Source organism: Eschrichtius robustus, chromosome 3 (assembly GCF_028021215.1).
Source record: "Eschrichtius robustus isolate mEscRob2 chromosome 3, mEscRob2.pri, whole genome shotgun sequence".
Classification (NCBI taxonomy): Eukaryota; Metazoa; Chordata; class Mammalia; order Artiodactyla; family Eschrichtiidae; genus Eschrichtius; species Eschrichtius robustus.
This window is the reverse complement of record NC_090826.1, coordinates 36333916-36360503: the sequence shown is the minus strand read 5'-3', so window position 1 is coordinate 36360503 and position 26588 is coordinate 36333916. Positions and strand designations below refer to the sequence as shown.

General features: G+C 54.8%; 2 protein-coding genes across 3 annotated transcripts; both read right to left on the bottom strand.

The window, feature by feature from the left end:
- Positions 1 to 53: 53 nt before the first annotated feature.
- Positions 54 to 3299, bottom strand: DPH2 (diphthamide biosynthesis 2). Of its 2 annotated transcripts, XM_068539716.1 has the most exons (6): positions 2967 to 3299; positions 2680 to 2792; positions 2196 to 2419; positions 1323 to 2006; positions 1054 to 1230; positions 54 to 972 (listed from the first exon to the last, which is right to left on the bottom strand). In XM_068539716.1, exons 1-6 carry the CDS (start codon positions 3111 to 3113, stop codon positions 848 to 850), a joined length of 1470 nt encoding a protein of 489 aa, XP_068395817.1. In that variant the 5' UTR covers positions 3114 to 3299; the 3' UTR covers positions 54 to 847. The 2 variants fall into 2 exon arrangements, with proteins under 2 accessions (XP_068395817.1, XP_068395818.1); XM_068539717.1 differs by lacking the exons at positions 2196 to 2419; positions 2967 to 3299 and adding an exon at positions 2435 to 2542 and having other exon boundaries at positions 2680 to 2745.
- A 2070-nt stretch (positions 3300 to 5369) lies between these two features.
- IPO13 (importin 13) lies at positions 5370 to 25285 on the bottom strand. Its single transcript, XM_068539714.1, has 20 exons — positions 24382 to 25285; positions 21869 to 22605; positions 16549 to 16689; positions 16317 to 16458; positions 16058 to 16224; positions 15735 to 15855; positions 15501 to 15648; positions 14884 to 15065; positions 14774 to 14800; positions 14467 to 14601; positions 14160 to 14303; positions 12780 to 12860; positions 12098 to 12235; positions 11810 to 11906; positions 8813 to 8865; positions 6495 to 6561; positions 6348 to 6406; positions 6106 to 6195; positions 5633 to 5814; positions 5370 to 5542 (listed from the first exon to the last, which is right to left on the bottom strand). Exons 1-20 carry the CDS (start codon positions 24463 to 24465, stop codon positions 5446 to 5448), a joined length of 2892 nt encoding a protein of 963 aa, XP_068395815.1. The 5' UTR covers positions 24466 to 25285; the 3' UTR covers positions 5370 to 5445.
- Between the last annotated feature and the right edge of the window lie 1303 nt (positions 25286 to 26588).

Genomic DNA, 26588 nt, shown 5'->3' with positions numbered 1-26588 from the left:
CCACAGCACCTGTGCAGGACCTGCGGTATTTGATGAATAAAAAGAAACAAGGAGAAAAATTATCTGGTTTATTCACATTTCTGTGATCTCCCTGAGAAACAAACTGGAGTCAGTGTAGACCAGCACTGCCCGACAGAACTTTTTGCAATGATGGAAATGTCTTACAGCTGCACTGTCTCTCATGTGGCTATCTGAGCACTGAAATGTGATTAGTGTGGTTGAGAAACTGAGTTTTTAATCTTACTTAATTCAAATTTATGTTTGAACAGCCACATGTGGCTACTGTATTGGACAGCATAGGTGCAGACCAGTGGTTCTCAACTGGGGATGCTTTTGCCCCCATAGGGGACATTTGCCAACATCTGGAGACATTTCTGGTCATCACAACTGGGGAGGGGCATGCTACCGGAACCTACTGGGCAGAAACCAGAGATGATGCTAAACATCCTACAATGCCCAGGACAGCCCCTCACAACAAATAATTATCTGGCCCAAAGTGTCAATAGTGCCAAGATTGAGAAACCGTGGTCTAAACCATTTAGCACCTGCCTTTGACAAAGGCAGACCCTCAACTGTCTTGTGCTGTTCCCAGGAGAACAGATGGCCCAGAAAGCTTCAGGGAAGACCCAAAGCTGTTTCCCCATCTGTCAAACAACAGATATTTACTAAGCCAATATGTGCTAAGTCTTGTGCCAGTGCCAGGACAGGACAGGAAGAGCTGAATCCTATCCCCAGTGAGGGGCTGCCTCAGTGAGAGGCTCCTTCAAGGATCCTGGCAGAAGAGTGGGATTGGTGCAGGGAGCACTAAAGGTCTTAAGTCCACCTGTGGCTCTGGCCCCACATGGTATCAGCTGCTTCCCTCATCCTCGTAGGCGATGGCAATCCCTCGTCTTCCGCTCACAGCTGCCGTCACCGGTGTCTGACCCAGGCAAGGTTGCAGTCCCTGCCAGCTCCGGGAACTAAGGAATGAGGCTGCAGAGGGAGGGGGTTGAGGCTGAGTGGCCTGAACATGGGGGAAGAATTCAGATGGGAGTGGAGATTTGCCACACTCACCTGCAGGGCTGCTCTCAGCCAGCTCCAGCTGGGGCCTCGGGGTTAGGGCTGAGCATCCAGGATCAGTTGATGGCTTCCAGGCAGGTGGGGGTCGGAGGTCCCCAGTAATGAGTGACACATCTGGGGTGTCCCACAGCTCCGAGTCAGGTGGAGGGAGGGGCACGTGGAAGGGAGAGCCTGGAAGGGAGGGAGGGAGAAAGCGGATCCATACTGGCCCCCAACTCCATGCCCCAAGCATTTTTAGCCTAGGCAGTGCCCCCACGACTCACCAGGCAGTAAGTCCGCGTAATGTGTGAGGTGGGGAGCCAGGCCTGGAGGTGGCCATGCAGGGTTGCAGGCAGCCTCCAGCTCACACGGTGCCAAAACAGGCCGGAAGAAGCTGCCAGAAGGCTGGGTGGCTAGGGCACCCAGAGGACAGGCCAACAGCACAAAGACATCCACCTCAGGGAAGTTGGCAAGCTTGGCAGGCGTGGGTCGCCCCAGGGCCAACACATAGCTACGCTTGCCAGCAGCCTGTGTCAGGTTCCGCAAGTGTGCCAGTGCCTCACGGTGTCGGGCCACACCCAACGTGCCCGCCAGCAGCCCCACCACACGGGCATCTCTGGCCCTCTCTACCAGATAGTGTCTACGTGCTCTTAGCCGCCAAGCCCGGGCACCTTCATCCTGAGTCCGCCCTGTGTCTGGGCAGCAGGAGGAGAAGGGCCGCCCTGGTGCCCAGCCCAAGAGCAGCCGGCTCAGGTCTGGGTCAAGGTCAGGGTCAGAGATGGCCTCAGAGCCCCCCACATAGAAGGCACCATACTCTTCCAAACACCTCCCTGGAGCCAGGGGGAAGCGGCGCCCAAAACGCTCCAGGGGCTCAGGATCTGGATTGAGGGAGCCCACTGGGAGGGGAAGAGCTGGGCTGGAGACAAGCAGGTCCAGGTACCGTGGGCGCAGAAGGGTGGCCAAGGCCTCTGGAAGAAGGAGGAGGTGTCGGGGTTGGGGTCTGGTAAAGCAGGATCCCCCTCATCCCCAGGAGACTGAATGGGACCCAAAAGCAGAGGCTGGGGTCAAGCCCATATTGAGAACTCCATGGGAGTGTACTGACATGGGGAAATTACTGGTCAGCCCACCCTTCCTGCATGCACAGGCAAAACCCTCACCCAGGGCGTGGGCACAGGCCGGCTCACTCAGCAGCACCACAGGCGCTGTGGGGTCTGGGTTCTGGGCCTCGAAGGCCTTAGCGCAGAGCTCCAAGGCCACAGATCGCTGACCAAGGACGAAGGCAATGGGCAGTGGGCGGGCAGGAGGGCTTAAGCAGGCAGGGCCAAAATGTACAAGGGCCTGAGCTCCAGCTTGCTCAGCACCCAGTACATCCACACAGCAGCTGCAGAGGAGATACCATTAGTGAGATGGGTTCTCATCGACAAAAGCGTTGCCGTCATCGATGGAAAATGTGGTCAATGAAGAATATGATGTTATGAAAAGAAGACATCGTCACTGAGAAGAGCTAGTATCAGGAGAGAAATCGTCACCATCAGGGAGAAACACAACCATCGGGCTCAGACACTGTCATAGAGGGGAAATGCCATGAGCCCTGGATCCCTAGACCCACCCCACCCTCTATCGTCAAGCTCCAGTTCAGACCTGCCATAGGCTGTGTCTCCCAGAATGAACACCTTCGACCCTGTGGCCTCCTCCAGTCGTGCAGCCACGGCCCCAGCATCTCCCAATAGCTGATCAGGGAACTGCAAGGCCACCTGTAAGCATAAACCATGGAGTCAGGAACAGCCTCTCCTCTTCAAGGGAAACCTTCCCGGGAGTCCCTACCTAACCTTCAAAGCCCCTCCTCCCAGAGAAGCATCTCCCCTCATTCCCATCCTCACAAAATCACCCAAGATCCCGATCCTCTAGGCGACCCATCCGCTCCTCACCCGTTGACACCCCAGGTCGCGGACAAATCCAACGACTCGCTCCAGCTCATACACTCGGTCCAGGTCCCCAAGAGGAGTGCGCAGCCCGCCAGCGCCCGCCTCTCGCTGCAGCGCCGCCTCCGCGGGGCTGCTGAATGTAGACTCCATGAGGCACAATTTGGGTAGCGGGAGGCAGCGGGGACCTCCCTCAATCAGCTTCAGGCCCCGCGTTCTCAAAAACGGCCCTCAAAGTGTCGGAGTCGCTTGGTGGGGGGAGGAGGGGCGGGGGAGTCAGTCAGCCCGCAGCCGCTGGGCCAGGCCCCGACCCAGCCAAACTCCCGTTTCTCCGCTACACGTGGGCCGCCCAGGGAGATTACTTCCGGGTGTTTGAGGCGGGGCTGATGGCAACTTTACCCATCTAAAAATCAGCACGGCTCTCGCCCTCCAGTCCTCGCCAAGCCGCCCACAGAGAACCAATAGTCGGCCTCCCAGCCCGAAGCCAATCGGAAGTGCCTCAGAGGAAGGCGCGGAGCCTTGTGGGTGTTGTAGTTCTCCTGGCCCGCCTCTCCGGTCGCTGGTCTTCCGGTTCACCCGCCAAGCGCCCTCAGAGACACCGACTCCCTGAAAATAACTACGCCAGATTGAGCAGTTCCTATCCGCCTACACTGTTAAGCACTTCCCCTGCACTCTGTCAGCTGGGAGGTGATAGAGAATTAGGCATTGCATCATTTTTAAATTAGGTACCAAACTGCCTGGGTTTCAATATTGCGCTCTGCCCCTTACTAATTACTGAGGCCCTTAGTTACTCAACGTCTTTATGGCTGTTTCCTCATCTACAGAATGGGGCTTGTAACAATAGTACTTCTAATAGGATTGCTGGGGCAAATTAATTTAGATATAAAACTTCATAAGGTAGTCCTTTGCATAGCACATGTACTGGAAGAATCCACTACTATCCTCACAGCAGTCTCAATCAAGCAAACACTGATTGTTCACCAGGTACTACAGAGTTTAGTCTTTGGAGTAAGAGCTGTCGCATTTTGCAGATGAGGAAACGGAGGCTCAAAGAGGCTAACTGCCTGTCTAATAAGATACAGCAAATCAGTGGCACCATCAGTATCAAACCCAGATCTGATTTCAGAAGCTGTTCTTTAGACCCCTCGTTCTCCCGGGTCATATGTGCTACATTCAATCATGGCAGCGGGGAGGAAGACACCTGGGTGCTATGTCGTAGGAGAAAAGGACAAAAAGTATGTGAAACATCTCCACATACCCCAGAAGTGAAAAATCAAGAGTAAGGTGAGAATGGGATGGAGGAGGGGTAAGGGAAAGGGGACAGAGTGACCTCAGGGGATGGCATGAAAGGGGGGCTGATGCTGGCTGGTGTGGGAAGAGATTGAATGAGGATGAAGAATGGAGGACACAGAATTTGCACAGAGGTTGGGAAAAGAACAGGAGAAAGAGTGAGACGATCGTGGGAGTAACCAGTTCTCCTAACACTTCCAAGGAGACTCATGGCTCAGGGCTGGGAGTCAGGAGAACCCAGTCCTGCTCTTGCGATCTTACTGAAGAGATGGCTGGGGTGCCTGAGAGGCAGCCAGGGTGGAACTATGGCAGAGACAGAAAGGGAGGGAACCCTGCTAAGGGAGGAGAGCAACAGCAGGCCGGGAGCTGTCCTTGGTCCTGACCAAACCCTGACCATCACGTGCTGGTCAGGTACCATAGAGTTGGGGAGCTATGGGTTTGCAGACAACACTAGGGCCTGCCTTCCTCTTCCTCTGGGGTCCACTGTATCTCCTCCCCCACATGCTCAGCCCCGCTTTCTATACCTCTCCTCAACCAAGTGCAAGTCCGGGTGCCTCAATAACCCCACACAAGAAATACACCCTGGAATTCAAAGCCATTCTCCATTTCTTCCCTCCCAACTGAGCCCAGCCTCACCCCACTGCCAGCTCAAGTCCCCAAGTCCTCTACCTCGGAAACCTCCCATTCCCTTCAGAAATGAAACTTCCTTCATGCAGCCTTCCTCACTGGTCCCACTCTCGCAGCTTAGTTAGCATGGTAGCTATGGACTAGATCAGCTTTTGTTCAGACAGAACAAGGCATGGCAGAATTAGGGACCTAGTACTCAGCACTGTTGATTAAGTAAATGTATGCATGCATAAACGTTGGGACTAATTTAATGGGGGGGGTTGCTGACACTACTGCAGTCCCCACTTACCCCAAGGGCATCTGCAGTATCTGGAATGGCTCCAGCCTAGGCGACTGGGCTATAGCAGTGCCCCTTCCACCCCAGGAGTGAGAGGTTGGCCCCACCACACCCTACCAAGGCCTGGGACCAAGCATCCTCCCATCCTTCCCCCAGGTCTTCTGAGGTCGCCCAGTTAGGTGATGGTGGCAGCGGAAAGGAAGCAGAGACAGCAGTGCAGTGAAGGTTCAAGTTTACTCTTTGGGGATAGGAAGGGGTGAGGAGGAGGTGTGGGTGGGACGGGGGCGCCCCTCAGTAGTCAGCTGTGTAATCTGTGCCATGTAGCCCCCGGCACAGCAGTGTGAACTCTTTCACCATCTCCTTCACCCGCCTCTTGTTTACTCGCTCGCTGAAGGAGAGAAGGGAGAGCAAGTTAGCACCATCCACCATGCCTCCTCTTCCCCCTGACCCAAGCCCAGGCCCTGCCAGCTCTGCTCACCGAAGGATCTGTTGGCTGAAGGTGTCCTTCTGTTCAGGGCTGAGGCGGGCAGAGGGAAAACCAGGTGACTGAAGTGCCTCCTTGATCCACACACTCAGGAGGCTGAAGCAGTGTTTGTTCAGAGCAAATAGGATGTCGGCAAAGCAGTCCATGAGGCTGCGGGAGGCCTGGCCCCCAATGGCCTGAGGGAGACGGGTTCTCAGCACACCAGGGCCTTGCCCCTTCTGCAGCAAGGGTGCCTAGCCACACCCACCCACTCCCGGACAGTTCCTCAGCCAAAGTGCATATGACAGGTGAGCGCTGCTTTTCAAGAGCCAGCTGATCCTCACAGAAACCCAACAACTTCCAGCCATTTACTTGACGGAGAAACAAGAGCTTAGGGAACCAAGGCTCAAGCTCCCCAGGAAGGCAGCTGCCCCAACAGTGAGGGCCACCCAACCCCCATCAAACCCCCCACACCTGCTCCATCTCACCTCCAGCACTGCTATGAGCAGCATACGGCCATCCTCCTGTACCACCTTTCCCACAGGTTCTACTTCCCCACACCGAGGCAGCAGCTCTGTCTACAGAGGATGGAGAGGCCCGTCAGCCCCAGCTCTTTCCCCCGTCCCCCTGGAGACAAGACCTGCATACCACACCTCTACCCTCTAGAGTCCTGGGCAGGGTGCGCTAGGTATAGGGGTGGTGGCGGGTTAGGGGTCAGCACGGGACTCACAAAGAAGCCACAGGAGGCCTTGACAGTAGGTGCTTCGGGGAACTTGAGGGCCAGCACAGCTGTGGGAGAGGCAGAGGCAGATTAGATGGGTCTCAAGGATCCTCCCAAAGGGGCCCCAGGCCCACCTGTGCACCTGGCCCCACTTACCACACTGGAACACAGCTTTGACATCCAATCGTTCACACAGGAACAAATCTGGCTTCCGCTTCAGAGCCTGCAGGAGGTGGAGCTGGTAAGCCCAGCCCAGCCAACTCCAAGAACCATCCCCCCACTCACCTGCCACCCAGACCCCAAGTTCACACACCGCAAGTAGAGGCTGTCAACACCAGCCACCCAGCCGTCTCTGGGGGACCCAGACCCCTCCAGAGCTCAGTAGGTCAGGAGGGGAGCAGCCAAGGGATGCTACGTACATGTATGTGTACATGAACGCACAGGTATATGAGACAGGTTGGGAGTCATAATGCAAAAGTTTGGGTCCCAAGTCACCCCTGATCAAACACCTCACTCCCCACCTCCCACCATCAGGGCCAGACCTCCTGCAGGCTCCACGTTGCCAGCAGTGACTTCACTCTGATTCACAGAGGCAGTTGAGGCCCCCTGGATTTGTTAACAGGGCAGCAGGAAGAAGAGATGGCAGCTGGACATGGAGCCCAGTCTAATAGCCCCCCTCCTACGTCCTGCCTGCATTCCTAGACACTCTCCAGCTTAGGAAGAGGAAAAGCAGGGCAGAAGCCTGGGAGCCACGGCCCCACCTTTCACCCAGGATACCCTGTGTCCAGGCCCTTCTCCTCTATACCCAGCCCAGGAGCCAGGGCTGCCATGTCAGGGGGAGTGGACAGAGTATAGGGGCAGAGAGCCCACCCCAAGTGGTACCAGGGCATGACTGGCACATCCTCAGGTCACAGGAGATGCTCTGCACAGCTCCCCCAGTCATCAAGCACTGCTGTTCCCCAGCAGCCCCCCAATGCGTGCCACACCGACCCCTAACCCTCCAGTCCTCACATACCTTCCACTCCCCCATGTTTACTCTTGTGCACACAGCCCCACATGCACCCTCACTTGAAACGCCCTACTTACCCTCTATCACACACCTCTATCACGTCCCTTGTACACACCACTCTACCACATTTGCTACACACCCTCACTACATATTCACATCCCACCCCACCACGTCCCCAAACCATGTCCACACGCCCACACCCTCGTCCCACCTGGTTTCCCAGCACGTGCACTCTCCCCACGCACAGGCACAAATACATAATCAAACGCCCTCACCCCAAAGATGCACCCTCATGGATACCTCCACACATGTCCACCCAGGCCCAGGACACACCGCCCGTTCCCACCCCTCCTGCGCCCCCTCCACTAGACTGTTAAGTTCTAAGACAGTAAGAACAGTGCCTGCTTTTGCTCACGATTATATTCTCAGCACCTAGCAGACTACCAAGCACGTATTAAACACTCAAAAAATATTTGTGCAGTGATTAAGCAAAGAAACACACCATTTACCCCACCCATGGGAACCCCCAACTCACAGGAACTTCCTGACACATAGAACCCCCCATCATACTAACCCCACATTCCCACAGCCCGACACATATATCTTCTCAAACATACAACCCCTAATACAGACACACCACTGCCGTACATACGCCTACCCTCCATAACACACACTCCCACAGCCCAACACACACGCCTCCAACACACATCAATATTCAAACTCCATCAATGCCTAATGCACAACACACAACACGCAACAATGCACAGGCCCACACTTCAACTACACGTTTATCCCGACACTCAACACAATACACGTACTACTTACGGCAGCCACGTGATTTCTGCTCCCTTCCCAAACCAAACTCAAAACATACAAGTAAGGTCCGACACACTTACACACCAGACGCATCTCACAATGAAGCCAGCACCCCACCTCCCAGCAGCAGCAGGATCTGTCTGCCAGCCCAGCGACAGCCAAGCTCTGGGCTCCACCGCAGCACATTCAGCTCGGCCCCTCCCTCGGAGCTCCTCCCAGCCTACCTCTCAAGAGCAGGCTGGGGGCACTGAGGCAGGCAGTTCCCGGCAGGAGCACGGGGACAGTGAACCCCAGGCCCTTCAACTCCGGTCCTGCCCCTGAACTCCTCGACCACCCCAGCCCCACAGGAGCTGCTGGGCACAGTTACCACCCCCTCCCTTCCCCACCCCCCAGGCCAGCCCAGCTCCCTCCCTTCGGGATCAGCCTCTCCCTGGTCTCTGTGGAGGACTGAGCTAGTTGAGGCAAAGGGGCACTAAAGGAAGATGTTGGGTTGTCAACTTCCACGGAAACAGATGAAGAAACTCTATTCAACTGAACAGAAAAAAAAAATTTGTCAACAGAAAGCTAAAAATAGGCTTAAATTGAATTTCAACATAAGAGAAAGAGAAAGAGAGAGAACAGAACGTGAATGAATAAAACTAAAACACACCTGTGCCAGGAGTTGCATAAATGAATCAACAATATCAGGATGATCCCTGGGCCCTAAAATATAATAAAGATGGAACTTAAGAAAAAATTATACAAACAGCAACTCAACCTCATATAGTTATGTGGGACTGAGAGCCTGCAGGGAGACAGCGTGGGGGCACATGAGCAGCAGGAAGCAAGATAAAGAAACAAAACATACAAAAACCATGAACTGGGAGAAGCCCAACAGAAAGAGACGGCAAAGTGAAGGACGGTCTGCCCCAGCTCCCTCCCGAGGGGCCTTCCACCTACTCCCCGCTCCTCCTCAGGTCAGTCCCCAAGTGACCATGCGATGCTCGAGCAACGCTGGCCACCACGTAGCTGGACAAACAGCCCCCAGACTCTTGCTGTGGCCTCTGGCACGCTGCAGTGGCCCTACACTGCTTCCTAGCACATACCTCCCCATCACTAGCCCTCAAAGAGGAGGGCAGGGCTGGTGGGAGGTCGGTCCTTGGTACTGCCTTTGGAGGCCTGGCTGAAGGCCCTGGAAAGGCCCGTGTATCATGGTCTGAGCAGGCGCCCCCTCCCTTCCACGGCCTTAGGGCTCTTGGTTTAGCCCAAGAAAGGAATCTGTTGGGTTCTCTTAAACCAAAAGACTCCTTCTTGGGTACTGCAGTGCCCCATTATGCTGTGGGGATGGCCGGGCAAGCCACTGGCAAGGCCTAGGGGAGGGAACTGCATCATGAGGCCAAAAATGAGAGCCCCACCCACAAAGCCCCTCCACATGGACACAGACCCAGCAGAGAGCCAGGCTCAGGGCTGACCACCAGCTCCCACCATCTGGACGCACGAGGAAAGAGGGAAACCAGTCACCCCACGGTGTGGTGGGAGGGCAGAGCCCGAGGAAAGTACGGCAAGGCTGGGACAGCATAGCAGGTGAGGGGACCATCCTGTCCTGTAAGACAACCAACAAGCCCAACAGATAGGATGTTGGATACTACTCTGCTTCCAGTTCTGAGGACACCTGCGGCAAGGACGAGGCATGCGCCTGGAGGTCCTGCCCGCCGCTCCACTCTCAGGAGGAGGTGCTGCGGGAACCCCTGCCTGAGACACCACTAAGCAGCTGTGTGATCTTGCGCAAGCCACAGACGCTCGGTTTCCCCGACTGTCAAGTTGATAATAATCTCTCCCCGGCTTCCTTCGGGCTGTGAGGAGCCATTGATAAAGCCCATCCCTTCCACATCTGCGCCCCAAGTTACTCAAGTCTTGGAAAATGAAGCCCAGTGTGCCCCATGCCTGGGTTGCCCTGCAGACGGCAGGTCTGGCGTTCAGCAGCCACCCTGCTAGAGGTGGGCCGGACAGTGAGGAAGAAAGGCTCCAAGGGCAAGGAGCCCTCGTCCTCCTTTCTTCAACAGCGTCTGGTGCCTACTCTATGCTAGCCTTGTTCTGACGGACGCAGAGGGAAGAGAGCCAAGCCTGCCCTTGAGGGGCTTAGTCCAGGGAGAGAGACAGACATGGGAGCTGCTTACTGAGTGTGATCAGTGCTGTATCAGCAGTGCATGCCCAATGCAGTTTTGGCACAAGGTCAGAAGCACCCAGCTCTGCCTCAGAGGAGCTTCTGAGGACTGATGCATGGGTAAGGCGAGGAGCGAGAGCTCACCCAGTAAAGGGCACAGGGCAATCCAGGCAGAGGAGCAAGGCATAGGGATTAAACGGGACACGGTGAGGAAAAATCAGGGTGGCTGAACTGCTGGAGCCATTCAGGAATGGACGTTGAGAAGTAGGCAGGAGCTATGTCACGTGGAGGGCAGTGGGACGATAACCCCACAGTGATGGGGAGCAAAAGAAGGGCTTTAAGCCAGGGAGGGAAAATGCTCAGATTTGTGTCTTATAAAAAATATTACAGCTGCATGGTGCAGAATGAATTGGAGAAGGGCAGATGTCAAGGAAACCAGTTAGAAGATTGCTGAGCTGATCCAGATGGCACCCTACACTGAAGCAGTGGCTGTGGAGGGTGGGGAGAAGTGGGCAGGCTGAAGGTCCACCACGACTTGTCCCCAGCTGGATACGAGGAGGGGGAGAGGTGGCGCTGAGGATGACCACATCCGGGTTTCTGGCTCAGGTTTCTCCCCACTTTGGAAACTACCCATGGCCCACCAGAGCAGAGGCCAGCATCATGGGACCAGACACCAAGGACAGAAGCAGAGAGCACTCTAGCTCCAGCTGAGACTCCTGGTGAGCCTCAAACCCGTGACCACAAATCTAGGCAAAGCTCAGGAGGCTGGAGGAACAACGCTGTTTCCTTTCCGAGTGAGAAGCCTGGGTTAGGCAGCAGGGGAAGCCTGGAGCCCCCTGCTCCCAACTTCTCTCAGGCAGAGGGTCGCAGTGAATGAATGGGGGGGCGCTGGGACCACAGCCAAAGGATTTTGGCCTAGAAAGGAATAAGTCTCAATGTAGGGAAAGGACCAGCAATCACTGAGTACATCGTGTGCAAAAACCCCAAGCCAGGGGCCCAGAAGATGCTACTTTAATACCTGTAACAATCCTATCGAGTATCTGAAAATCTCCATTTCACAGATACGGGAATGAAGGCTCTGAAAAGGTAAGTGACTTGCCCAAGGTCACACAACTAGTTGGTGGTGATGAGCTTAGAATCTAAGTCTATCTGACTTCGAAGCCACGCTCTCTCCACTTTTCATTCTATCCCAAAGGAAATGGAGTCAGCCTGGTGCCCCAAGTCCCTCAGAGCTTCCAGCCCCATCTTCCCCCACATCCAGACTGGCCCTGAGTCCAGCAGGCCAGTAGAAGACATCATTCACTCTCTTGTCCACTTCAACCTAAGGTGTCAACTATCTGTAAGGTGACAACTGTGCTGTGCTTGATCCCGTTAGTTTCCCATCAAGTCCCAGGTGCAACTCAGGGGAGAGAAGGGAACAGAGTGGGCAGCTTTGGCTCCCCAGTTGGGGAAGCAGAGGCAGTGGCAGTGGCGGCAGCAGCAGAGACCCTGGTCAGGACCTACCTTGCTGGAAGAGGGTGAGTGTGATGGAGGTGACGAGCAGGAAGAGGGCCTCAATTGGGGGAAAGTGGGCAGGCTCATGAGCAAAGATGTGGACCAGCTACAACAAAGCAGGGAATGCTGGTCAGCTGAGGCCCTGGCCCACCAGGACAGGCCAACATCCCTGGGATGCAGGTGAGAACCCCTGCCAGAGAAGCCATCCACCCCACTCCACCCACCCGCCCAATCCCTGTGTCAGATCTCTGCCTGGGATGACATCTCAAACACCGCTGCATCCCCCAGAAGGCCCACCTGTCGAGTGAGGTCAAGAGCGGAGGCCTGAGGGATGGTGCTGTACATCCGGCCCAGCATCTCACACAGCTGTGGCACCATGGGGGCAAAGTCGTCCAGCAGCGTCTTAACTGACTTCTCGAAGATAGCGCACACCGCCTGGGAAGAAAGCAAAGGCGCCCTGGTCAGCAAGTCACCATTGGCTGGAGCAGAACTGAGGCCCTGCACAGAGGAGGCCTAAAAATGGGCCCTTACCTACAAGCCCTGCCGGGCTCTGCGAACCAAGGAAGGTAGGCAAGTCTGACCCTCACCCTGGAAGGCAGGAGGCTAAAAGGCCCTTCTCAGAGGGGCTGAGGATGGAAATTTGTAACTTAACTCTTGCTACTTACATCCTCACCATTGCCTCTCAGGGAGCAACAGGAGTGAGAAACTTCTGAACTGAACAGAACAAAGGCAGGTGTCTGATGCTGAAATGGATCCCTGTCACTCAGCCCCAGCATCACAGTCCTTGGGTCGAGCACTTCTTGTGACGCTGGGGAGCGCTGAATGTCTTCCCCAGAGATTCCCTGTGTCTATGGGGCAGGATTCATCTCCTTTACTTCCTCCAGGTCATCTCAAGCCGAGGTGGGGCGGCAACACCTTCTTCCTGCTCCACCTCTGAGCAAAGTCACCACAGGGGCTGATGGCAAGGGTCAGGACTCACCTCCACCACCTGGGCATCATTCAGCCATTTGCTCAGCACCTTCTGGATAAGCTGGAAGACCTGCTGCAGTACCACCACCACCTGAAGACAAAGGAAGAAGTGAGGTGCCCCCACCACCACTCTCACCCACCCAAGAAGGACTACTCAGTAGCTGGAAGTAGGCCAGGAGTTTGAACCTATTACCCCAGACTGCACATTAAGGACTCAGTGCACGGGACCCTGGGGGCAGGAGTGCTTTGCTGAATTCCCATGAATGAAAGAGGATACCCTGAATTCTGGGGATCACCTTAGAGGAAGCCTCAAACTGCAAAGCAGGCATATTACGAGTGCTTCAGAAGATAACCTTTTTAAAAAGTCACTCCCTATCTACTTCTTCTCAGTAAAAGTATTTTAGTGCCAAAGGCCTATGGGCTAGCCCCCGAAGAAGCAGAGATGCTGTCTCACCCAGATAGGCTTAGGGTAGAGAGCCCCAGGGGATGCGTAGATACGGGCAGCTTATGGTGGAGCAGAGAGCAGCCTGAGGTCCTGAGAGGTGAGGGAAGGCAGGATGATGACTACCATAGGTGAAGGGGCTCTGTGGGAGGGCAGTGGCCTCGGTTTGGTCTGGAGCCAAAAGGGTAACTGAAACTGGGGTGGGGAGTTGAGTATAGGGACCAGGATACTGTGGTTTCCTTTTCTCCAGGAGAAACCCTGGAGTGGATACTTGGAACAATGACCAAAGCAGTCCCTCACATCTGTACAGAGCTTTACGGTATGCAAAGTACTTTCAATCAAGACCACCCCTGCTGTCCAGCACAGTTCTAAGAGATGAGCACCAGATATCCTGATGTTCATAGTTCTGAATGGGAAGCTGAGGCTTGTCCCAGACCAAACAGCCTGTAAGTGGGCATCCCAATCCCTTTTGTGCCCGAGCTTACCACAGTACTTATCACACTGCTCTGTGACAATCTGTTTACATGTATTTCTTCTAGACTAGGAGCAACTCAAAGGCAAGAACTATTACATGTGGAGTGCCCGTAGGGGACAGCGAATGCTGAAGTAGAAGGCCTCACAGAGTTGGGGATTAAACAGGGGTCCATAATTACATCACTTTGGGATTGTAGCATAATGTCGGTGTCCCCCATGGGGAGAAGGAAACACTATAACACCACCCCAGTTGGGGGGGGACAAAGACAACATCACCCACAGGACTGAGACAATGACATCACTCCCTACAGAGCAAGGGGCAATGGTAGGGTCATTCACAGGGTCAGAGGACCAAATGCATCATGCCCCATGGGGCCAGGGACACAATGACAATATTACCCATAGACTTCAGGGGTGACTATGACATTCCCACAGGGGTGGGGGGCAGGCAATAGCAATGACAACATCACCCACAGGGTTGGGTCCCTGCGGCACTGGCAGCTTCCGGAGCTCAGAGCCTTCATGATCATCTTCATGATGACTGACGTCCAGCGTGGTGAAGAGGTTGGAGAGAAGCCCCAAAATGTGGACAATGGCCAGCTTGTTGGAGGGATTAGGCTACAGGGAGAAGAGAACCAAGCTCTGGGTCTCCCAGCCCTGACTGCCAGCTCAAGCCCCACCCCTCAGCAGTCACAGCCAACACGAAGGGAAGCCCCATAGTCCCACTGCTGCTCCCCAGCCGCACACACGCACACACGCGCGCGCACACCAGCTCACTCACTATCTCCTCTGCCAGCTTCTCCAGCTGCTGGATATACGGCGAGATGAGCGAGTGCAGGTTTTTAAGGATCTCCTCCACTTGTAGGGCCGACAGCAGGAAGCCCAGTGCCTGCATCAGCCACATGCACTGGCTCGTCTGTGGGGCAGAACATCGAGGGTCAGTCCCAGACACACCTGGTTGTGGGTGGGAAGAATGAACCTCTTGGGGAAGGTTCCGAGAACAGAGAATAAGGCGCAAAGGCAGAAGATGGGATTTCTACAGCTCCCCACAATACCCCAAAGAGCCCCTTAGAAACTTTTGAACTCACCTTATGGATCTGTTTCATCAGCACATCCTGGGGAAAAAAAGAAGGAATACGGTGTCAGCACAGAGCAGAGTGTGCCCTGAGGCCCAGCTACACACAGGGCCCCCGCGTACCTGGGAGACAGCCACGATGTTGGCAGCATAGGGCGGCAGGTCATACTTGCATTCTCGGCAGATCTTCTTGAGGGTGGACACAGAAGAGATAGAGAGCTCGGGATTGCCTAGGGCATGCAGTACTAGGGGTAGAACGCTGTTGATCATGACGGGGTGGTCAGCCAGCCATTCAGACAGAGCTCCTGGGGGAAGAAGGCAAGACATCTGAGGCAGGCCAGGCTGGCTGTGTACCATGTCCCTGTGAGGCAGGCAGAGCTCCTGGCAGTGTGGAGTTGCAGCCCCCCTGTACGGAGCGCTGCTCATTCAGAGGACTGAATGGGCAAACATGCACGCACATGCTTAAACATGAGCCTTACACCTGAGAAGCAGGAAGGAGTTATGCAGTAGAGGCCCAGCGCTGCTATTTCAGTGACAGTGAACTAGCCTCACTGAATTGCAGCTCAGTGCACTGCACCAAGGACCCCTAGACCTGCCAGGACAGTCAGTTGGCTGCAGTTCTGATTGTGTGTGTGGGCATGTATGTCTCCCACTTTGGATAGGGCCCAGCAGGCTGGCTGTGGCTGGGGATGTGTGCCTTGGCTCTGGGAATGTGCTCATGGGTGTGTGCCAGGTCTCACCAATGGTGAACATGACAGTGTCCGCCAGCTGCACGTTGCTGATGCTGATCCGTGGGATGAGGCCAATGAGCCCGGGCACCACATCAGAATAGTTGACATCGATGGTCTCCGCGATGGATTGGAAGCCATAGAGCAGGGCCTCTGTGTGCTGGGAAAAGAGGATGCCACTGGCTTGGCTGAGGAGGAGGGTGCGACAGGTCTGGGAGGGCTGAGGGAATCAGGCTGGGGAGGTACCTGCCAGGAGTAGGGCTCCTCTGAGCTGGTAAGCAAACGGCCCAGCTTGTCATAGAGGTTGCTGAGCAGCTCGGCCCCCAGCATCTCATAGACATACATGAGCGTGTCTGAGATGTCCACCCTGAGAAGCAGATAAAGGTCTTATGCACCGCCTGGATGCTTCCCCCAAGCCCAGGAGCCCACCCCAGTTCCCTCAGAGCCCTGCCAAAGTGCCTATAGAGAAAGGAGGCCCAGGATTCAGGGCCTGGCCTTGGGCCCCTCCCCTCGTTGCCTTCATTATTTCAGGACTCCCTTTAGAGCTAGGATTGGCCTGCTACCATCACCTGTAAATTCGGAACTGCTCCTTCTCATCTGAGGACCAGAATCCATATTCTTCATCAGAAGGGAACTGGGCCTTGTGCAGAAGCACATCTACCAGCTGGAAGTAGACTGGCCGGTATACCTGCTGGTACACAGCCTGCTTCTCTGCCTCAAAGGACAGAATGTCATCCTGAGAGAGCCAGGGAGGAGAGTTAGCCACAGAAGCCCCTGATCCACCTTCTTCCATCATGGCCCAGTCCTACTGAAGGTCACATGACACACCTGCAGCGTGTACCAGAAGGTGAGGGTCAGGGAGCTGGTGGTCTCATTGACAGGGAAGTGGCCAGGGATGCCCGTGCAGAACATGATCATGTTGACAAGGGCCAGAAAGCTCTGCCAGTGCTCCACTTGGTCCAGCAAGGCCCTGGCAGGGAGGAGACATGGGGAGGTCATTCCACCTCCCCCACTTCTTAGAGGGCCCTACTATCCCACCCCCAGCTGCTCCTCTCCTCACCGGGAGTGGTTCTCGCCCAGGGCCACAGCAATGCGACAGATGCCATGGGAGGTCTCCATGTCCCCATTCTGCACTGCCTGTCGCAGTTGATCCTGCAGTCCCAGTACCAGCGGGATGAGTTTCAGGAGTGTGTTCACATACCTGGAGGCATGAGGTGAGGAGACCCATCATAGCTGTCTGCCCATCCCCCACCAGCTTTGAGAGAAAGGCACAATTTCCCTGTCGTCCATCAAAGCCCCCCTTCCTTCCCACATCAAACCCAAAGCGAAAAAGAGGTCAGGGCCTACACGGCAGGTTTGATGCTGCCCAATTTGAGAAGAACCTTAGGTCAGAGACTTCCAGAAGAATTCTGGGAAGGAAGTACGAGAAGGTAAGTGTTATGGGTGGACTTGTGTCCTCCAGTTAGACTCAGAGTTGATGCTGAAATGGGTTAAAGACTTTTGGGGAGGTTGGAATGAGGTGAATGCGTTTTGCATGTGGGAAGGACAAATTTTGGGGGACCAGAGAACAGACTGTTATGGATTGAATTGTGTCCCCCCAGAAAAGATGTGTTAAAGCCCTAACCTCCAGTACCTCAGAATGTGACCTGATTTGGAAATAGGGTCATTGTAGATTAGAACACAGAGTAGGGGGTGGCCCTAATACAATATGACTGGTGTTCTTAAAAGAAGACATTCATGTGAAGACAGAGACCTACAGGGAGAATGACATGTGATGATAAAGGCAGAGGCTGGAATTATGCAGCTGTAAGCCGAGCGAAACACCAAAGATTGCCAGCAAAGCACCAGAAGCTAGGAGGTGGCAAGGAAGGATTCTCCCACAGGTTTCAGACGGAGCTGACACCTTGATTTCAGACCTCTAGCCTCCACAACTGTGAGACAATAAATTTCTGTTGTGTGTGGCACTTTATTATGGCAGCTCTAGGAAACTAATACAGTCAGTGTCAGGGGAGACTGAACAAGGATGGCAGACAGAAGAGGTAACACAGGCTGAGGAGTCCTGTTGAAGACTTTAGAGGGCAGCAACAGCTCCTGAGAGCATCAACCTCCACCTTCCACTCCACCCCCTACCACCAAATCCTAACTCCTAAGGACTCTGGTGGCAGTAAGGAAGGGAGAGAAGTAGATGATGAACTCAGAGGGAGCTTAGAGGCAAAATAGGGATATGAGGATGGGGAAGAGTCAAGAACAACTCTCCTTGGTGGAGGTATTTACTGAGACCTGGAGGAACGGGTAGAGGGGGACAGTAATAAATTTAATGGGAGGCCAGAAGGTGGTAAGTTCAATGTTAGGCATGTTGAATCAGAGGTACCTGGTGAGATAGGCAGGTAGAAGTGTCCAGAGAGTTGGAGATAAAAACCTGAAGCCCGATGGAGAGGTCAGAGAAAGAGGCATAGATTTTGGAAACATCAGCAAACGGCAATGGGAGTAGATGAGAATTGCCCAAGAAGAAAGTGTTGAATGAGAGAAAAGAGCACAACGATGCCTAAAGAAGGAGCAGAGGAAGCAGAGTATACAAAGGAGGCTGACAGAAGGCTAGCTCCATTCCCAGAAACCTGCTTTGTGGAGATGAGACTAAGCAGAGAAGTGATACTCTCAGGGGGGGGAATCCCTCTGCTGTCAATCATAGAGTCACCATAGCAATCTATGGAGGGCAGCGGTTACTGAGGGTCCAGAAGGAGTTCTCTCTGGACTTGCCCCAAGCAGGGTGCTAGGAGGTAGCCCCATAACCTTAGGTGGAGGATGAGAAGGACAAGAGGCAACCAGTCCAGGATGTTGGCCTTCTCCACATCCTGGTTCTGGTGGGACAAGACGTCCATACCAGGATACCCGCAGCCCAGAGACAGCTCCAGAGGGTGCTGCCTGGAGACAGTGGGGATAGCTTCGGTCTCATGGCCCTGACACGGGCTGCACCACAAGACAATGGGCACCTTCAGACCAGACTCTGGCACAATGAGTAGGGGCAGGGCCAAGGCCATGGCCCGCAAACTCCCCAGTAGCTGAGACAGGGGCAGGAGGTAGTGCCCTACCCTCACAGCATCCCCACTGTATTCCAAGGTTCTCTCATACCTTCAAAATTCATGTACACGGTAGGTACTCAACGAAAGTTCTTAATTTGTCTCATCTATACCTCATAATAGGGTAAATCAAAGAGTATAGCCCAGTAGAGCTCAGAATATTATTCAAGGTCACAGAACAAATTAGAGACAGATTCCAGGCTAAGACAGCTCCTTACACAGCTATAGATCTGCTTCTGTTTCAAGGCCCAACCTGAATTTCCCCAAAGGATCTATGCAGATCTCAGCCCATATCTCAAGTTCTAACTGATGGGAGCTCCCAAGAGCCTGTCTAATTCACCTTCTTTCCCTTCCCCAGCCCCCAGTGAAAAGCTTTTCCAGGATTAACAACAAATCTCAGGAAAAAAAATTTTTTTTCAAAGGAGAGAGCGCCAGGCAAGCAGCAGCAGCTGTGGAGGGGTGGGAAAATGGTGACTTGAGTGCAAACTCAGCCAAGGAGAGAGCTGACGTCAGGACACCTGGGGAGGTAGTGGCTGGATAACCCAGAAGTCAAAGCCACTAAAGGTGACTTTCTCAAGCCAAAGCTAGGAAACAGACTAGACAGAGCAAGGCCCGACACTGACTCCAGGCTGGATGCGGCCCACCCATGGGGTGAAACTCTTGCAGAGATTTCCTACCACCTGGGCACCTGTGCCTGAGACCTGTGAGCAGACACGGGCCTGAGGCCTTGAGGCTTCTAGGTTTGGGGGAGGGAGACAGAGAGGATGTCTTTAAGCACCATGGCTGAGCCTGGGTTCAAAAGGCCTGGCTCCTGTTGGTCAGCTCGAGCTGCCGGGGCAGGGCTGCTGGGACTCCTTGACTGCCACTCACACTGAGCTCAGCCCAGACCTGCAATTAGAGCTCTGGGAGCAGAGTTGAGAAAATGGGGAGAGTTGCTAAGCAACCAAGGGGGCTGCAGCCAATGGGCGCTCAGGAGGCTATAGGTTCCCTCACTGGCTCCTTGCTCGCTCATTCGTTCAGAGGAGAAGAGGCATCAATTACCTGCCAAAGCCCTCGGGACTGGCAGACTGGCTAGCCGGGTAAACCTGGGTGTATCCAAGGACACCCCACATCACCCACGCACTGGCCCTGCCAATTCCCCTCAGCCACCAACTGTCTGAGTCCAGCCAGCCAAGAAAGGCCTTGACCTGGGACTTGGTACCACCTGAAGCTGGAAAACCTGAGAAGCCATGGGAAAGGGCTCGTACTAACTGCCAATGCAGTAATGATACCAAATACTAGTGACTGCCGTTTATGGAGTATCCAGGAACCATGCTAAACCTTTCACAGACACTGTCTTATTTAATCCTCATACCAAAATATTCTCCACAGAATACCAGGGGCAGGCCCTGGGCACATTATCCTACTTAAACTCTGTAATATGATCACACCCATTTTACTGATGATAGAAATTGAGGCTTAAACGTGGTTTGCCCAAGGTCTCAGATCTAGGAAGCAAACCCTCTGGGATTCAAACTCAGACTGATGACAAGGCTAGAGCTATCAACCACTTTCCCAGGCCATCTCTTTCAGTGGTATCGTCCCCTCTGGTTCTGCCAAGCATTCCCAAAGCCTTTTCTCTGAAATATGTGTGAAGTGTCAGGCCTCCAGTCTTGCCCTGGCCAATCCAACTTATACCAAAAATCCCATCATGCCATTTTCTCTGCTTACAATCCTTTAATAGCTTTACATCATCCTCAGGATGAAGACCAAAATCCTAAGCCTGGCCAACAAGGTCTTGCATGATCTGGGCCTGGATCTCCTACCACTGGCCCTTATACTCTGCTGTCTAATCACACCCACTCACCAGGCTCTCTCACACCCTTCCCTCGCTTGGGCTCTTCTATCTGTCTGGAAGGTCCTCCCCATATCCATCACCTCCATCTGGCTAACTCTTACACAGCCTTCAAAGCACAGCTCTATTGTCACTTTCTCTGGGAAGCCCTTAATAACCCTCAGACTGGGTTAAATGCCTCCTCTGGGTTCTGACAGCCACCAGCTCCCTCCATTAGAGCGCTCATCACATAGGCTCTACTTGCCCACCCAAGTGTCTACTAGATTGTGAGCCCCTATCCTGCAGAAATCAACCCATCTTTAGGCTCCCTGTGCTCAGCCCAGGGCCCCACACGTAAACAGACGCTCAAGCAACACTTGCTGAAGAAGCATCTCATTACACTCACCTTGTTTCGGGTCCTTGAATGTACAGCGGTGCTGCCCACCACAGGCCTTTGCACCTGCTGTAGCTCCCGAAGCCTGGAACACTCCCTCCACTTCCAACCTCCCCCTCCCCCACCCCCGTCCCTCACCACTCAGGCAACTCTTACTTTTCAACCGTTCAAAAAATAATGAATGCTACCAAGTGCTGCCAGGTACAGTGTGACAAAATAAAATGACAGAGTAACTGTCCTCACAATGCTGAGAGACTAATGGGGAGACATACATTAATTTATAATGAAACTGTGTTACGGGCTAAGAAGGAAACACACTGGGAGCTCTAAGATAAAATAATAGAGACCAAACTGAGTCTTAAAAATCATGAGGACTTCCTTAAGGAAGTGAAGTTTCAGCTGAAGCAGCAGTGATGTGACAAGTACATGTGATGGTTCAGAGGCTAGAGGGAGCCTGGGACACTCACAGAACTGAAGAGATTGTGTGAGAGTGAAGAAAGCAGGGAGCACGGCACGAGACAAGGCTGGGGACGCCATGTTGTGCAGTGCCCCTGTGAATCACATTGAGGATTCTGAACTTTATCCTAAGAGCAGTGAGGACCTACTGGAGATTTCTGAGCAGAAAGGAAAGATTAGATCCTCATTTTTAAAGGATTGCTCTGGGTACTGGGTGGGCAATGAAGGGTATAAGTGTGAAAACCAGCGGACTGGTGAGGAAGCCCCTCAGTATTCTGGGGAGAGAGATGAGGACAGCTTACACCAGGGTGGTGGTAGTGGACATGGAAAAAACAGATACACAATATAGTCAGAAGCAGAACACCAGGACTTTGTGACTGCATGATTGAGAGAAAGAGAAGAGAGAGTCAAACGTTTTCATTGAATAATTCATTACATGGTTAGTTGTCTAATGTCTGTCTCCCTCTCTGAACCATAAGGACAGGAACCATGTCTTGTTTGATTCCAGCATAGGACCTATTTCTAGCATAGGACCAGGCATGCAGTAGGCACTCAATTAGTGTTTACTGAACAAACGGATGGATGGATGCGTGGCTGGCCAAGCAGGCTGTCCACCTCCGGAAGGTGGGGACTGGCTCACCTCTGGGCATCAGGCTGCGAGATGGCATTGACGATGGCCTCCACGCTGCTGTCGAAGAGCTCCGAGTCCTGCAGAGCAGCGAAGGCAGCCTGAATGAGTGCCTCACAGTCCTGCAGGGGCACCTCCAGCTGCACCCAGCTGGAAAAGCACTTGAGCACCTTCTGACGCACACAGCTGGGTGAGCTGGGCTGCTGCAGCAGCTGCTCCAGCAGCGGGAAGACAGCCCCGCACTCCACTGCCAAGCTGGCCCGCACCAGGCTTTTGCGATACTGGGGCAGGCGGCTGGTCTGGAACTCCTCGGGCAGCACTGTCAGCAGCTCTAGCAGGGCCAGGCAGCGGCCCTGGCCATCCACCGGTGAGTCCTCAGCCTGGAAGAGCCGCACCATATCTGCCACAGCACACGGCCAAGCGTCAGGCATCATGCTGAGAGCCAGCGAGGCCAGTGCCACGCACAGCCGAGTCAGCACAATCTTGGAGCCACTGGCAAAGCGGGTGATCTGGGTGAAGAGCTGTGCCTTTAGACTCTCATACTGGTCAGTGGGGATGTCACTCCAGTAGCGAGAGATCTTGATGTGCAGGGCACTGGCCCCAAAGTACTGGATCTCAGGCACCTTGTTGGGCTGCAGGAGCTGCCAGCTGAAGTGCCAGGCCTGTGGGGAGACCTGGGCCTGCATCAGCCACTTCTGAGCCAGGTTCTTGTTCTCAATGTTGGGGTCGTAGTAGAGCTGGTGCAGCGCCTGCAGGACAGCACAGGACTGAGCAGGTGCTGCCTACTCTGGATCCTGCCAGAGCCCAGAACAGAGGGCAGGACTTGGTCCTGCAAGACTGCTCTCTCTTTCTGACTGGGGGGCTGAGCGGGAAGGGAGAGCTCAGGGCTCTGCAGTGTTTCCTGGGCCTGGAGTCCTGCCGGTAACTTGAGTGCCTGAACTTTGCCCATGCTCTACCATAATCTCTTCTCCTTATAGCAAAACATTATGGGTTCAGAAAATGAACTTCCATAGGAAAGCAGCAAAAGAGGAGGCCGAGTTCCCCAAAGGGAAGCACCTGAAGTAAAGGGCAAGGCCCAGGTGGAAGGAATGGCTCCATAGGGAAGAAGCTAAACCTGAGAAGAGTATGAAACAGCCTGAGGGGCCCCCCCAACCCTCCCAGGCACAGCTGCTCTCATCTACTCCAACAGCTCCATTTAGCTCCCCCAGGATCATCCCTAGGTCACTCCAGATGCTGGCACCAAAGCCATTGTGAAATCTGAGCAGGACTAAGACTTTGCCAGGCAGCCCTAGGGCAGAGACAAACTGGAGAGGAGGGTGAGAACACTCCGCAGAGAGCACATGAGAGGGTCCAAAAAGCTGGTCCAGAGAAGTCTTGGCCTGCAGCCCTGGCAAACGCCTAGCCTGGAGCTTTCAACTAGCCAAATCCCCAGGGTCCCAATTCCATTAGGACTTCACACAGTAAGAAAACAGTGGTTTATCTCCCTGGTAGCACATGGAACAGTACGCCACCATGCCAACGCTGCCCGGCCCCAGGGGGTGGAAGAGTGAGGCTAGGACTCTCACCCCCTAAGCAGGCTCCATCCAAGTAGACTTAGCCCTGTCTGTATCCCTGACAGCCAGTTATGGCCACTGTCCCTTGTTTGGACCCTCAAGGATGCTGCGGCAGGCAGAGAACAGAAGCAGAGAGACACATCCTCACTACTGAGTATGGTAAACGGGGCTCAAGAATAACAAACGAATATCTGCAACCATTCTCTGCTTTCCAGCAAGGTAGCCCCATCTCCCCATTCATCATAGGGAAAATGCATTTCTGCATTCCAGGCCTCTGGGGGCAGAACCCAGAAAAGAAACAGAGAAGCAGTTCAGAAAAGACGGACTGGGCAGTGGGGGAACCTGGGAGTGCCATGGCAGGAAGCCATGTGGGCAGGTGAGTAGGGAGGAACTCTGAAGCTGCCAGCAGGACCAGGCTCCTTGGACCCAGCACAAAACAAAGGGGGCCAACCCTACTCCTGCCTGCCCAGGAGTGGTCTGGCCTCGACCCAATAAAGGAAGGACCCATCTCCAAGGAAGAGTGAAAACATAACCCAGATTGTTTTAGTTCCAGATTATTTTCTGAGCCCTTGGCTCAACAAAACAGGTCCGGTATGGCTCAATATCACTGTGGTTTCTGGAGACAGAGCTGCAGGTCTCCCGGGTCCTCGGTTTCTTACTGCACTGCTCATGCAGTTCCCATGGAGCTGGAGAATAGCCAGTCTGGCTGGAGGTCTAAACCGTCAGCACCCTGGAAGGACCACCCCAAGACCCTAGAATATCCACAGAGGACCCATGTCTAAGGAAAGCCAAAAATAGCCTATTAAGACACCATTACATTGCTGTCCTGCCTGCCCAGAGAGACAGCAAATGCCAGGTGCTCTGGAGGCACCATCCCAACGGGCACCCAGCCCAAGCCTGGGCTCTGGCATTAGTGTCAGTCCCCAGAACTTCTGCTCTGTCACTGGAGTGCCCACCCCAGGGCCCTCATACCTTCTCCACGTTCTCCACAGTGAAGTCCAAGGCTGGTGCTGCCCCAGCCCCTGCAGCCCCGGGCTGCTCCTCCCGCCGCTCCATCTTTGCTCCCTCCCCAGCAGGGAGGTGGACCGTGACCTGTCTCCTGCCCCAGCCTCTTGGCTGCTGGCCCCCTGCTAGACTCCGGCTTCGGTGCCCAGGGAGTGGTGGGGTGACAGGGGGCCCAGGGCGAGCATGGCTGCCGAGGCCTCCCCACCTCGGTTGGCGGGGGGGCTTGCCAGAGGCCAAAAGGGATGCTCTTAGGAGGAGACCCACTGAGGGGGACTCCTAGGAGGAAGCCGTCAGTGAGGAGTTCGCAGGCAGGGGTCCTGGTGGTAGGTCAGGGCTCTGTCCCCAGAAGCTATGAGGACGGAGTCATAGGGGAGGGAGGCCTGAGGGAAACCAAGGTCCTGGCCCGTGAGGGGTCACAGGGTCGATGGCCTGTACCCACAACACCCTCTTATGAGTGAGCTCTCGGGTCCTAGGAAGAGGTCACGGGTGTGGGAGGCTACGGGGGAAGAGAGCCCTTCGCGGGTTACGGAGGCGTCCAACGAAGCGCAGGGGGTACAGCTTCGCAAGTCTGGGGCGAAGAGTCCGTGGAGTTAAGGGGCTGTGGCAGGTCCCCACCGCTCGGCCTGGCCCGCGCTCTTCTCACCGCCCGGCTCCGGCCCCTCTACCGCCGCTGCCTCCGCCCCACTGACTGACAAGCGAGCTGGCCCGGCCGGGACGGGGCGGGGACCTCAGAGAGGCGCGGGCTGCCCCGAGCGCCTGTCCCCGGCACCGCCGGCTCAGAGGCCGTTCCCCCCCATCCCGCGCCTGCCCTGGCACGACCCGGCACGGCACAGCCAGCGCGGCCCAGCGGAAAAGCGCGGAAACTCTTTCCGGGTCCTCGTTCCTGTCCTCGCTCCAGCCCGCGTGCTCCCGAGCAGGCGGCGGAGCGGCGCGCCGCTCGAGGCCCCCGCCGAGCCAAGGCCCCCGCCGCTGCGCACCCTGGGAAATGTAGTCCGGATTGCGCCCAGCAGGAGGGCGGCGCCTTGCGGCGGAGGCGGGGAGCACGTGGGCTCGGGACCCGCTGAGCCCCGCCAGCCCCAGGCCTACCGCGGCCAACAGGCACTCCAGGTCCGACCGGCGGGAGGCGCTGCGGGACAGCTTCATAGGAGGACGTGACTCAAGGGGCCGGTGGGTGGAGCTGGGAACCCAGGCTGGAGGATAAGGTACATGTTGGTGGGGGTGGGGGGTGGGGGGTGGGGGGCGGGGGGGCAGAGGTCACTCCGGTGCTTCGCTGGCGGCCCGACCTGGGGCCCAGGAAAGGGGCCGTCTGGGAAGGCGTCCGCACTACCCTGAGAAGAAAGGGGGCTTGGCGCGCCTCAGGAATAAAAAAGGATGGCTCTCGGGGCCACCCAGTGAGCAACTGGGAAACCACATACCATGGACAGTGCTTGGAGAATTTCATCGGGTTGTTGAGAGCAACGTCCCTTTATGAGTAATTAAAATAAGAATAGCTCACATTTAAGTGCTAGGAACAGTACTTTACATACCTTAGGTCCAATTCTTCTTTTTTAAATTTATTTATTTATATGTATTTTTTGGCTGCGTTGGGTCTTCGTTGCTGTGCGTGGGTTTTCTCTAGTTGCAGCGAGCGGGGGCCCCTCTTCATTGCGGTGCGCGAGCTTCTCATTGCAGCGGTTTCTCTTGTTGAGGAGCACTGGTTCTAGGTGCGCGGGCTTCAGTAGTTGTGGCACGCGGCCTCAGTAGTGGCTCGCAGGCTCTAGAGCGCAGGCTCAGTAGTTGTGGCGCACCGGCTTAGTTGCTCCATGGCATGTGGGCTCTTCCCAGACCAGGGATCGAACCCGTGTCCCCCTGCATTGGCAGGCAGATTCTTAACCACTGTGCCATCAAGGAAGTGCCCCTTAGGTCCAGTTCTGTCAACAACTCTGTGGTGGGTATTTTCATTCACCATTTTCAGATGAGGAAGCTGAAGTTGGGGAAAGTTGAGCTTATCTTGTCCCTGAGCACACAGCCAGGGTAGCAGAGATCAGCCACAGATCTGGTTGGCCGCAGACCCCAGTAGTCTCTACCCCTTACCCCTCCACCTCACCTTTTATTAACACTTGCCAGCTATCCCAGCAGGGAAAAAAAAAATCAAAAGGGAAAAGACCTCTGTACTCTGTGTTCAGTGGAGGAAG